This window comes from Notamacropus eugenii, chromosome 1 (assembly GCF_028372415.1).
Source record: "Notamacropus eugenii isolate mMacEug1 chromosome 1, mMacEug1.pri_v2, whole genome shotgun sequence".
Taxonomy (NCBI): domain Eukaryota; kingdom Metazoa; phylum Chordata; class Mammalia; order Diprotodontia; family Macropodidae; genus Notamacropus; species Notamacropus eugenii.
The window spans coordinates 283,740,791-283,755,007 of NC_092872.1; the positions used below are offsets into that span (position 1 = coordinate 283,740,791).

The 14,217-nt window shown below is 41.6% G+C and overlaps 1 protein-coding gene across 2 annotated transcripts in view; it reads left to right on the forward strand.

The window, feature by feature from the left end:
• Window positions 1-14,217, forward strand: part of DOCK1 (dedicator of cytokinesis 1) — a 582,086-nt gene that overhangs the window by 481,989 nt on the left and 85,880 nt on the right. For both annotated transcript variants that reach the window (XM_072629055.1, XM_072629056.1), the window contains exon 33: window positions 1,687-1,835. In XM_072629055.1, the coding sequence (XP_072485156.1) occupies window positions 1,687-1,835 (149 nt within the window). The remainder of the gene's footprint in view (window positions 1-1,686; window positions 1,836-14,217) is intronic.

Consider the following 14,217-nt stretch of genomic DNA (forward strand, 5'->3'; position numbering starts at 1 on the left):
CAATCTTTGTCTTGCCAATGGCAAATTGTATTCCAGCCCCTACAGGGAAAACTCTCTGATTTAGCCTCCCCCCCCCCCCATTTTATAGATGAGCAAACTGAGGCCCAGGGTTAAGTGATCTGCCCAAGGTCACACAGTCAGTCAGAAGGTATCACAGCTGGTATTGTAACCTGATTAGTGCCTTTCTCTCTGTGCCCCAGAAAGTCAGGAAACATGGGTATTATACAAATGAAAAATTGGGCTCACCTGCTGATCCAGCCGCAGAGGAAGTCAGAGAAGCTTTTCCTGCTTTGGGGTCCTAGGTGTGAAAAAGCCATAACCATACAGGATAGCGTCTTTCAGAATATCCCCAAAGCAATCTGCAGCATTTGGAGAGGAAGCCAGTGACTCACTGCTGTAACTAGCTCAGGGTCACATAGCTGCTACAAGAGGAAGGGAGAACAAGTATTTATTAAGCACCTACTACTGCCTGGAATGATGCTAAGTGTTTTACAAAGATGATCTTATTGGATACTCACCACAACCCTGAGAGGCAGGTGCTATTATTAGACCCATTTTACAGATAAGGAACCTGAGACTAATAGGGTGAAGTGATTTGCCCAGGGTCACATAGATAGTGTCTGAAGCTAGATTTGAACTCAGGTCTTTCTGATTCCAGGAATAGGTAAGAGGCAGGACTCAAACTCATGTCTTCAGGACTCCTAGGTAAGCCTCCCTCTTGATTAGGATTCTTTGGGTTTGAGTCCCAGGGCTGATATTTACCATGTAGGTTCCTGGGCAAGGCACTCTCTGACCATAACGTAATTCTATTGGCCTTACCTGCCGAGGTCTAGAAAGGTTACAGTTCACCTGTTGGAAGAGGGAGTTCTGCACCAGGATTTCCCCTTCTGATGACACTGTAGATCCATGGCCTAAGGTCTGCATGTTCATTTCCCAAATCATCAGGTTTGCAAAGGGTTTTCCTCCCAGTCAACCCTAGGCTATAAACAGAAGGAATGGTTTTGGTTGTGTCACTCATCCTCTTCCTTCTGAGACAGGAAACTGAGGCTCCAATTCAACAATTTGTTCACAGTAACCAGCTAGTCATGGACAAAACTAGTTCAATTCAATGAGCATTTCACATTCACCAATATAGAGCTAGAGGGGACTTCCGAGGTTGTCTAGTGCAATCCCTTCATTTAACAGAGGAGGAAACTGAGATATGAGGGGGAGGGGAGGGGAAGGGCCTTGCCCAAAGTCATACAGGTAAGAACCAGGCAGGCCCTGGAATTAAACCTCTACTCTGCAGTTGGACCTGGGTTAGGAACTGAAAAAGCCAAGGTGAAAACTCTCTCTTCTGGGAGGGTCTAGACTAAACCTTGGGTCTCTTGCCTTTCCACTTCATTATCTAGTCTTGATTTTGCAGGTCATTCTCTTTATCAGTCTGGAATAGCTTTTCTTTATTTGTGTAAAGTTCTTGTACCATATTAAATTGTTTAATCACATTTGAAACAGAGCTCACTTCTGTGCCTACTGTCACTCAAAAATGCTGTTGAGAACCTCTAAAAATGAGAGCTCAAAGGCTATAGAACCCTAGGCCCACAGCCTTCTTGGTTACTAGCATATTTGTTCTACACTTAAATTCTTCACTTTGCAATGGGGAATTCCTCATTAATTCTCAGTCATGCACTTCTGTATTATTCCAAGGTCAACACAAGATCAAGTTCATCCCAGAGATGGTGGGTCCAATTTTGGAGATGACGTTAATTCCAGAAACAGAGCTCCGCAAGGCGACCATCCCCATCTTCTTTGATATGATGCAGTGTGAATTTCATTCTACCAGAAGCTTCCAGATGGTGAGAACCAACTATTGTTGGGCAGTGGAGGTCAGGATATGGGAAAAGAGGGTTGGTGTGGGCCATCTTTGCCCTTTATCAGGGATCAACAGGAATTGAGGACAGCTAGTAGAAAGACTAAGAGGTAAGAAATGGAGGATTGGAGGTAAGGAGTAAGTAGGACAAGGTGGTTGGATTGTAGAATACATAAAAGGAAGTAAAGTAATAATAGTTACCATTTTGATATTGCTGTAAGACTTGCAAAGCATTTTACAAATGTTATCTTATTTGATCCTCGCAGCAGTCCTGGGAGGTCAGTACCATAATTTTCCCTATTTTACAGTTGAGAAGACTGAGGCAGACAGAGGTCAAGTGACCTATACAATGTCATATAGCTAGTTAAGTGTCTGGGGCCAGATCTGAAGTAGGATCTTAATAGTCTTAAACACCTACTGTGTGCTGGGCACTGTACTAAGTTATAAGGAAAGGCAAAAGAGGGTCCCTTTCCTTGATGAGCTCACTGTCTAGTAGAGGAGACATATGCACATATCCACGCGTAAACCAGATGCATGCAGGAGATAGTGAAGGAAGTTCACGTAGGGAGCTGGAAGGACCCTGATTTGAATGAGATTGAACTTAGCCCTTGGTCTGACAGAGGCCTGGGGGGATGACCTGAGAAATGAAAACTCCTCCATTTTACCCAAATGACATTTTGAATTTAATCAAACAACTGCCTTGTTGGGTAGGGTTAAGTGCCATACTCTTGCTCATTCATATTCCTCCTAGAATCTGTCTTTTAGGCTGGTTCCTGAGATGGAGAGCTCCTATAGTCTGATGAGTGTGATCATCTTTGATCTTAAGTTAGCAAGGCCAAGTAACAAGCTGTTACTAAGGGCCTGCTGTTTGCTAGGCACAGTGGTTAGTGCTGAGAATACAAAGAAAGGAAAAAAGCAGCCCTGCCTTCAAAGGGCTTATCTCCTAATAGGGGAGATAAATGTGGAAATTAATAGAGGTTATAAATGGTGTATGTGGAAGGCAAACTGAACAGGGAAGGTGCTGGCATTTAAGGAAGGTGGGCCTGGAGCTTAGTCCTGAAAGAAGCCAGGGTTAGGAGGAAGAACATTCCAGGGACAGGGCCAGCCAGAGCAAAGGCTCTGTGGTGAAGTCACAAAATGGAGAACTGGGTTCACGGAACAGCAAATGGACCAGTGGAACCAGTCCTTCAAATCTGTGGAGGGCATATTGTGTGAGAAGATGGGAACAGCAAGACAGGATCAGTTTTGAAAGGCTTTGAATGTCAAGCAGAAGACTTTACATTTGATCCTGGAAGTAAAAGGAGTCGCTGGAGTTTATTGAGGAAGGAAGGATGAGGAGTAAAGGTTTACACCAAGCATTCAGTTTTGGGTGATAATCCGAGGTTTCAAATGTGAGTGACTTGAGTGCCTGATCAATACATTAAACTGGGGGTGGAGTCAAGATGGCCCAGTGAAACTGCCTCCAAACTTCACCTACAAAATGACCACAGAAAGTGCTAAATTGGATTCTGAGCAGAAAATCCACAAAAGGTCATGATGAGTCTTTTTTCCAGATAAGGGCAGCATTAGGAGACAGAGAGAAAGGTCTGTAGATCCTGAGGTAGGGGCTGACTAGGAATATAGTGGGCAGCAGAGATGGCACCAGCTGTGGGACTTCAAGGTGAAGTCTGCAGTAGCAGTAAGCATGCTCAGTGCACAGGGACAGTAAGGGGACTGAGCTGAGCAGAAAGAGGTTCCAGAGGGTCGCTCTGCCGACACTGGGCACAGGATTGGTCCCATTTGGAAGTTCTGGAACCTACCCAGTTCTAGAGTAGAGAGGAGCTTTGGCAGTCTTGAGGGAGCAGGGGACCTACCTGGGTAAGGACAGTAGTGTAGACCAGGAGGCCAGTGACCAGACCTCTCCCGAGTTTGTACCACCTTTAAAGCACCAGAAACTTACACATCCCCAGGTGGAGTGATAGAAACTCAAAGTCATGATTCACCCCATCCCCTTTTAGTGGTGAACAAATCCCAACTCAAAGTCCAGAGTCAAGAAGTAGACTGAAACAGTGACCAATTAGCAATAAATGAACCTGGCCATTAAAGCTTCTGCAGTGACAGGGAACCTCAAGATACAAACTCAGAAAAAGACAGTGTAAAAAAAGAGAAGGATAAATGAAGAGACTAGGAGGGAAGGAAATACACAGTTGTCTATCATAACTATGAAAGTGAATGGGATGAGCTTACCCATAAAATGGAAGCAGATAGCAGAATGAATTAAAAACCAGAATCCAACAATATGTTGTCTACAGGAGACACACTTGAAACAGAAAGACACACAATGTTAAAATAAGAGATGGGAGCAGAGTCTATTATGCTTCAGCTGAGTTAAAAAAAAGACAGGGAAGCAATATTATTTCAGACAAAGCAAAAGCAAAAATAGACCTAATTAAAAGAGATATTCAGGGAAACTGTGTCTTCATAAAAGATATAAACAATGAATAATGTCAAGACTGAATATATAAGTACCAAATGACATGGCCTCCAAATTCTTCAAGGAAAAGTTACAGGAGAATATATATAGTAAAACTCCATTTGCTCTTCTTGGGACTAAATAAATTTAACCATCATGTAAACAGGAAAGATATTAAGACAAATAGAATTTTAGAAAAGTTCATAGGATAGACCTGTAGAGAATATTTAATGAGAATAGAAAGGAATATACCTATTTCTCAGCTGTGCATAACACCTTCACAAAAATTAACCCTGTATTAAGGCATAAAAATTGCAGAATAACAGAAATGTTAAACACACCCTTTTAAGGACCTAATTCAGTAAGAAAAAATTATATTCAATAAAAGACCTTTGAATAATAGATTAAACATTTAAATAACCTAATTCTGAAGACTGCATGGATCAAAGAACAAATCATAGAAACTAATTTCATTAATGATAATGACAAACAATGAGACAATATACTGAAGTTAGTAGAGTGAGCCAAAGCAATACTTATGGCAAAATTTATATCTCTAAAAGCTTACAACAATTTAAAAAGGAAGGAAGGAAGGAAGGAAGCAAAGAAGGAAGCAAGGAAGGAAGGAAAAAATCAGATCAACAAATTAGGCATGCAACTAAAAAACCTAGAAGAACAATTAAAAATTCCCAGTGAAACACTAAAATAGACATCCTAAAAGTCAAAGGAGGGATTAATAAAATTTAAATTAACAGTGCATTAAATTTCATTGAATTTGCAATTCCTTCCCATTTGGGATCTATGATCCTACTGAAAACTGTTACAGTTCAGGTCAATAAATAATGATTAAATACCTTCTGTGTGCAAGGAACATTTTGACTGATAAGAAAAGAGAGGCACCACCTGTGTCCTGCTGTCAAGAAGCCTAATCTATAAATGAAGTGCCCAAGAGGTGAATGAGTATTTGACTCTCCAAAGCAAATGTTAGCACCTTTCTTTCCATTTTAGAAGAAAAGAAAATAAAGCAACCCCCCTCCATGCCATTTGTTTTGGTAGGAACCACCCACACAATTTCCTTTACATGTCATCACAACACAGATAATTATATCTTATGTGCTATGACCAAAATGTGACCATACTGTACAGGATTTCATTTCTTTTTTATTACGAAACACATGTCAACCCAGAGAGGATTTTGCCTGTTATCTAATAACTTGGCTTACCCCTATAAAATGCACAAGCAATAAATATGACTTGTACATGGTTGGGGAAGATAATTTTAAATAGAATTTTCCCCCAGATTTTGATTAGTTAGGAAGAGGACTCCAGAACTGTTTAAAATCCCACAGAAGAGTACAGAATTAATGACTCTGGCTGTTGAACCATAGTTGTCTAACCCAAGAAACTGAGATTTAATACACTAGCCCTTAGCTTAAAATCCCATGGCATTTTCATTCATCTGAAGTGTGTAGCGTGCCAAGATGTGGTAATGGCATATTATGGCGGTAAGGACCAAGACCTTCTGAATGGTTCCTTCATTTCTTAAGGGCCTTTGGATGGTTAATGGTTGTTCAACTTGTAAACAGACTCAGGACCAGTTCTTTTCCAATCTGTTCAGCTTACACCTATCCTAGAGAAATGCGGGTAGAAATGGCAGGCTTTGTTTTCCACGCTTCTATGATCCTCCTTCCAAAGGTGCCCCAGGTTTTCCTGGGCTGTGCTGGTGGAGTGCATTCTCTTGGGGTCCCAGGCCTGATGTATTCATGCTATCTTCTTTCTGAGAATCAGTCTCAGTCTGCTGGGTTTGGAGGGTCATCCTTGGGAGGCTGACCATCAAGTCAGGCATTTCTTTTTAGGGGACAGAAGGGACAGAATTTATGGTTTTGCTTCTGTGCCTTTGTTTTTAATTTTAATTTCATTTAACATTATTAATTAAACCTATTACTTATTGATCACTTATTATTACCATTTATTAATTTGCAATTAGCAAGCATTTATTTCTGTCTATCCTTACGTTGGGGTGGGGGTACTAACCGCCGCCCCCCCCCCCCACCACCACCACCACTACTGCCTAGGAGAAAAACAAAACAAAGAACCCTAAACCAAGGTGCTTAGTCAAATACAAATGTGAATGGGGTTGGCTGTTTCTACCAAAGATGTTGAGTGTGGCATTTCCTCAGGCACCTCCTTTCTAGGTGATAGGGGCTGGGGGGAGAAGCAATGTGATCCTTCCTACCAGTGTTGCCTGGCATGATTAAATCACGAATCATGGCTGCACTGAAGAATCCCTGTCCTTCAAAGTCAACCTGCTGATCACTGGCCTTTCATAAGCGGTCTTCAAGTGTGTTGGCCTCCATATGGCTTTGCCTGATAACTATCTATGATAACTATCTATTACCACTGCCTTGACTTTCTAGCATAGAAGCCTTCACCTTGAATGGCTGTCTGCTGTTTAACTAAGCTGTCAGAAATCCAGTTATCTAACTTTATTTCTTAGATCAGCAAGGTTGTGAGATTGTCTTGACCTTCACAGTCAACAATCCAAACCTATGGGAACGGGGGTTAGAGTTCAGATTTCTTGCCTATACTTTACTTTTTTTCTTAAACATATGACTAGCTTTCTCCATTAGATGCTATGTTTTCTCCCTGTTTCTATTTGACTATCAACATAATAATATTGATGATTCATAAAATAGCAAAATTGGAATAAATGTCAGTGACCGCCTAGTCCAACTCATGCTTGAAAAGGAAGTCCCTCTCCAAAAGACCTGACAAGTTGTTGTTTGGTCTCCCTTCCAGGGAGGGGAACCCCATTGCCTCTGGAAGTCCCTCTTCCACTTTGGGATATCTCTGATCATTAGGAGATTCTTCCTTACCTCAAGTCTATATGTGCATCTTGGTAACGTTCATCCATTGTCTTCTGGGGTCAAACATACATAAGGAGTGTCTTCCCTCTTCTATTTGATAATCTTTTAAATATGTGAAAGTAACAATAATAATAGTTAACATTTATATGGCACTTTAAGGCTTGCAAAGTATTTTACACATTAACTCATCTGTTCCCCACAACAACCTTGTGAAGTAGGAGCAATTACTATCTTCACCATTTTACAGATGAGGAAACTGAGGTGGACATTAAGTGATTTACCTAGGATTAACAGCTAAGTTAGTGTCCAAAGTTGGATTTGAACTCAGATCTTCCTCGATCTGACTACAGAAGTCCACCCACTATGCTGTCACTTAAATCTTGCAATAGCAAGTAGCTCTTACAAGCCTGTGCCAGCTTCTTTTCCCCTGTCTTCCCCAAGCTGTTTGGAAGTTGCTAATGTTAAACTCATCATTCATTCCAGACGCTGGGATATCTCCATGAGTCAGTCAACACCGGTCCCCAGTGGCCAATAGTGTCAGACCTTGCCTAGGGTATCTTCAGTGGCCAGCATGGGCTACACAGTGGAATGGATCCTGGATTCCCGATCAGAACATTTGTTTTCAACCCCTGACTTCTGACGACTTGCTCCATTCTCCAAGGCTGTAGCACTAAAAGCACAGGTGTAAGAGATCTCAAGAAAGGGCTTCATGATTGATGAATATCTCTTGTCTGATGTTTCCCCTCATTGAGCTCCAAAGGTTCATCACCAGATTAGCCTCAACCCCTGGCAAAGACCACTTATGAAAAGAGGTTGCACTCAGCCAGTGTGAGGCAACATGATGGAAGGCCAATGGCGCGATGTTCATGTGGACAGGGGTATAAAAGGAATACAGGTGTGGAACATTGTTGCAATTGGCCCATCCAGTCAAAGGACTGGAGGAGAGACAGATAAGACTGGACACCTGTTTGGTGAGTGAATGTGTGCAAGCCAGTCAGGTCATTTACATATGCCTGTTTTCAGGTATTGAAGAATGTATCTGAGATGGTTTTGATCACAGAATTGTTTTAGGGACTAGGAGTGTAAGCTCCTGGAAGGCAGGAAATATATTTAAGCCTCTCTCTAGGATTTAGCACAGTGCCTGGAAGATCGTAAATGCTGAATAGATGCTTGTTTGACTTTTGAATAACTAAGACACCTTTGGATTGGGGTCAGGCTTAGGGGTAGATCACTGTTTGTAGGGAGGACCTACTTTAAGTCTTGAGAAGAGAGGGAATCAGAAGATAAAAAGTTTCCCTTGCAGATTGATCTGTCTAGTGGTAGTATGATGGAAAGGGGAGGAGCCAGAGATGGCAAGACCCCACCTCAGCAGTGAGAGGAGTACTTGAGTAGTCCACAGAAGCAATGAGTTCCTGACCGAGGGCGATAAATGGGAGAGAGGAGATAAATGGGAGATCTATTGAGATTTTGACAGGTCTCATACTAAATTTCCCAAATGTCTGTGACTCCTTGCTTTGCTGTCTTGTGGATGGATAAGCCTTTCATAAAGGAGCATGGCCTGAAAGTCTCAGTTGGCATCTTTAAAAAAAAAATTGCTCCATTTTTCTCAAGGAAAAAATAAAGAAATAAGGAGAAAATATTACTGCAAATAGCCAGACGGGCTACATGCCATTAATGTAAAATGTAATGGAAAAAGCTACCTAGCAAAAATAATATTTTCAATCACAGAGCCATTTTGGGTGTTCTTTGGAAGGGTCAGTAAAATGCTTCATGATCTCAAGAAATTCCCATTCAGCAGCACTGGAACATGCATGATTTTGATGCTGGCTGCCTCCCCAAGTTCCAGAATAAATAGCCCCTTCTTCCCATCCAACCCTGGTAACTCAGAACACAATTTAATTAAAAAGCAATTAAATGTGCCCCGTTGATGTTGGCAGACTATGTGCTCACTACCATTTGTTGGAAAAGCCTGCAGATTTTATGCTGCTTGATGAATGGGAGTCAGCTTCCGTACTGCCGCCGCTGTCCCTCATCTTATTTGTTTTTAATTCATTCCTCTTTTTGTCACTTGGTTTCATTTTAAAAGAATGCTTTAATATTATCCTTGACCTTGGGTTGCTACTGTCTGGAGTTTAACCCTTAGACAAGAAACACAACCTATGTCTCCTCTAGAAGAAAGAGTTCCTGAGAAATCCCTCTGGCTATGAGTGAGACTCTCCCCAAATAATGCTGAATTTATGAAGAGCTACTTTGGTTCAAGTCCTCCAAAGGAGGAGAAGCCACAAGCTCCCCACCTCCACCCCAGTTTCTTTCTTCCCTCTCTACACACTTCTTGCCTTATGTCAACTTCAAATATTTGCAGTCACATTTAAAACCACTGCTCTCTGCCTCTTCTCTCCCAGTAAAGATGTAGACCATCATTCACAGCCAAGTTCCCAGGACTTAGCTCCTCATGATTTTAGAATCACCTGCCTATCTTGTAGGACTGTTATAAGACAAAAAAAGCTAAAGTACGAACAAATGTGGGTTCTTATTATTACTTTTGTTGATTCACTTGTTTTTTAGTCCTGTCCAACTCTTGGTGGCCTCATCTGGAGTTTTCTTGGCAAAGATCCTGGAGTGATTTGCCATTTGCTTCTCCATCTCCTTTTATAGATGAGGAACCTGAGGTAGACAGAGTTAAGGGTCATACAACTAGTAACTATCTGAGGCTAGATTAGAACTCAGGATGATGAGTCTATTTATTGATATTTCAATCTATTATACTTAGATACTTAATCTCTTTTACTTAGACATTTAATCTATTTTACTAATGCCTTCTGTTTTTTCCATCGGCTTTCTTTATGAGTATATCTCTCACTTACCTGATGGGCTATCCTTTGCAACAAAGATTAAAAAGGAAAGAGATTTGAAACCAATATGTCAATCATATATGTGATGTTCCATTACCCATAGTCCTTCACCTCAGCAAAGGAGGGTACATTAGTCTCCATTTTTTGTGGAGGTCTAGGTTGATCATAATTACAATGTTTCACTTCCTTTTTCTTTCTCTTTTGTAGTTTTAAGGTCATTGTGTTTTCTGGTTTTCATGGTTCTGCTCCCTTCCCTCTGTTGTCTGGTTAAGTCTTCCTCTACTTCTCTGAATTCTTCACATTTATGACTTTTTACAGCCCAGAAATTTCTCATTCTATTTATGTTTAACCATGGGTTTAGCTGCTCCGCAGGAAGATGGACTTCTAGAAACATTTTGGTGGATATTGGCCCTTTCTGTCTTTCTTCTCTAAGAGCAATATGCCTAATGGAGGGATCTCTGAGTCACCTTTTCTAGGATCATTCAAAATGCTCAACTGTTGCTGTATTTACTATAAATTACTATAAATTATTTACTGTAAATTATCATTTTTTCTGTACTTTTTAAAAGGCAGCAGAGGCTCCTGAGTTCAGTATTCTGAATCATCATCTGGTTTTTCTCTGAGCCAAACCAACACTCCACTCTAGCAGATGCCTGGTGTGTCATGGAGGCAACATTGGCAGGGCCCAAAATCTGGTTGGTTTGGCCAGGTTAATTCTAAAAATCATTTTCATTACTGATTGACTGTGTTCTCCTTCTCTGTGTGATATCAGAGCCGTCTCTTGGACTTTACCTTCATATTCTCATTCTTCTGGATTTTAGGGACGTGATCCCGAGTCCTCCGTGTATGTCATGAGCTGCCTAACTGATGGAGGGCAGCTGGCCCAGAGGTATCTGTTCTTTGGACAGAGTGCCAATGGTTAATTGAGTGTGTAATTACATTTACAGAGAAGGCAGGCAGGAGAAATGGTATTTGTGTAAAAGTTAGTTTACACGAAGCATGAAGATTAAAGAGCTAGCATATACATGTGTGTATAATGTAGATTGTGCTTTAAAGATTTCACAGCATCTTACAAATAGCATCTCATTTGATAATGTTATTAGATAAAGATAAGCCAGGTGCGCAACAGAAAGGGAACCGGTAGCAGTCAGCTCTGATACAGCATAGGGCAGAGCCCAAAGCATGTTCACTGCATGCACTTGTCTACACTGAGCCAAGGAGTTAATCCTGGAGTTGCGTTGGGGGTCTTGTTTCCACAGGCAGCTGAATAAGAAAAAAACAAAAATAACAAAAGTGGGACTGGGTTAGACCAAGAGCAATTGCTTTCTTTCAAGGAAGGATCTGAGGAAGAGGCTTTACACCCCACACAGGGAAATAGCCAAGAGCAAGACTCCTCAGGATGAGTTTCCTTAGCAAGGAAAAGAAAGAGTAGGGAGAATGCTAGGTGTCAGATTGCCAGTGTATGTCCTTTCATTCATTCAAATCATTCATTCCTCAAACCCGTCTTAAGGAAGTCCTGTGTGCAGGTACCAAGGAGACAGAAACTTTTCCCAAGGCAAGGCTCTTGTCCTCCAGCAGGAGGATGAAACAGCAGCTCAGACACATAATGTAAAAATATAAACAAAGGCTAAGGAGGTCCATGGGAGAGGGGCCAATAAAGGAAAACTTCCTCTGGGCTTCCTGTATCAATAATGATGGCGAAGGTGATAACAGTAATGTCATGCATCCTGAAAATCAGTAGAATTAACTCTAACTCGAAGACTTGCCATTGTCTGGGTTTGCTCATTCCATACTGGACAGATTCCCCCTCATTCATTCAACAGCCTTGACCTATCTTTCTAAGGATGTAATGATACCAGTCAGGAGCAGCAGCAGCAGCAGTAGTAGTTGTGGTGGTAGTAGTAGTAGTAAAAGTAGTAGCAGCAGCAGCAGTAGTGGTGGTGGTGGTGGTGGTGGTGATGGTCATGGTAGAGCTATGATGTAAGAATGATCCCTAATATTTTAAGCTCTTTTTAAAATCCAGACCTGCAATTTCATCAGGGATAGATAATTCCCCATATGGAAATTTCCTCCACAGAAGCCTAGGAATGAGATTCTTAAAATGGAAGGGTCTCTCATCCCATTCCCCAGATGAGGAAACAGCCCCTGAGAGATAAGCAGACTTGCCCAAGGTCACCTGAGTAAGAAGGAGCAAGGCTGGGATTCAACCTATGAGCCTGCCCTGCTGCCCCCTGCCCCTTACGGCCCTCTGGACTCTTTGGTCCAGAACTCACACAAAAACATGAAGTTCCAATGTCATGCCTCAGATTGGATTGCCTTTCACCTTGAATGATCCCAACCTCTGTTGCTTCAACCTCACCCCCTCCCATCCCCAAAAAGTCACCTGATGGCCTTACACTTGCTGATGAGCCCCACTGCCCTCAGTGTGACTGGTCCTCAGGTGGCAGATGTGCTACCTTCTACTCAAGGCTTATCCCGCCAGATTCGAGGACCTGCCAACATCATCTCCAGGCCATGCCAAGCATCTGCTAGAATGGGGCATTGGTTAAATGATGATTTAGAATATTGAACAGAGGAGCCTCTGCTGCCTTTTAAAAAAGATACAGTAAAATCATGTCAATTTATAGTAAAAATTTGGAGGCCCACATCAGATGTTCCAGTTTTACACATTTATGAGTAAGGTAATAAACATAATTTAAAAAACAAACAAACAAACTGTATGCCCTGATTTACCATCTTAATTTATTTTAATAGAGTGGCTTAATTCTAATTATGAAAGTAGTTTGCAGCACATTGGTAAATTGGTTCTGGTATTTTTTAAGCAATAATAATGAAGACTATAATCAGAGACCTCACCACAGATCCCTGATATCAAAATTCTCATTGAAAAAGAAATTGCCCAGGTGTTGATAAAGATTACTCAGCTTAGAGGTTGGTAAAATTAGAATCAGCCAGGTTCTTTTCTATTTAAATCAACCACAGTTTTGGAAAACGTTGAACTGTCAGTTAAAACTTGATAAGGCAGATCAGCTGGTTATTGCTAGGATTTGTGATGACCAGGTTTAAATGGTAGCAGATTAAAGATCTCATTTCCCGAAATGATGTTCTCAGAATGAGAATGTCCTTTGATTAACTCATGATGAGGGATTCAATTTCTGGGTGTTGGGAATAAACTTCTGCTGTCAGTCCAGGTTATCTTACCTGAACAGAGCAGAGAATCACCTCACTCAGATTTTCGCTGAAATGTAGATCTGCCACATCACTTTCCTCTCCTCCATAAACTCCTTTGACTGCCAGCTGCCTTCAGAGGCAAATATAAAGTCCTGTATTTGGTATGTTAAACTAGGATTGTGCTCCTGGTGAGCAGAGATCAGGGGTTACCTTTCTAGCCCAGTGCCTGGCAAATAGTAAGCACATAATACATGCTTAATAAATGTCGACTGGTTAACAGAAGAAATACTTTCTTAGAAATCTTACTTTGAGCCTCAGTACAAGCAGCCCAAGTTGCTTCATAGCCATTAACATCTCAGCCAGTCGGTTTCACTGTACAGCTGCACGCCTCCCTTTGAGTCCCCACCAAGATTCTTTCTACCCTCATTCTGATTCACTCATCCTCCTGTGACTGTAGTTGTTGACAGCTTATTCGGCTTCTGCTGTTTTCATTTCTTATTTTTCATAAAGTCCTTGCCCGACTGCTTTGTCTGCATCCACCCTACTGGTCAGTCTCAGTCACACGCTAATATTTCATTACATTAAGGTGCTCCAAATTATCTGGGCATTCTACTACTTTTAGATTTGTGTGTTACTTTCATTTTTTTTTTCACGTTTATGTATAATGGTATCAAAATCTTTAAATAGCTCTCTCTCTCTCCCTCTCCCTCTCCCTCTCCCTCTCCGTCTCTCTCTCTCTCTCTCTCTCTCTCTCTCTCTCTCTCTCTCTCCCCCTCCCTCTCTTTCTCCCTCTCTCTCTCCCTCTCTCTCTCTCTTTCTCTCTCCTTCTCTCTCCCTCCCTCCCTCTCCCTCCCTCCCTCCCTCCTCTCTCTCTCTCTCTCTCTCTCTCTCTCTCTCTCTCTCTCTCTCTCTCTCTCTCTCTCCCCTCTCTCTCTCTCTCCCCTCTCTCTCTGTCTCTCTAAATAATGCCTTCAGTATCTATTCCCAGCAATCAAATGATTGGGTCAAAAGGTAATATTATTTGTG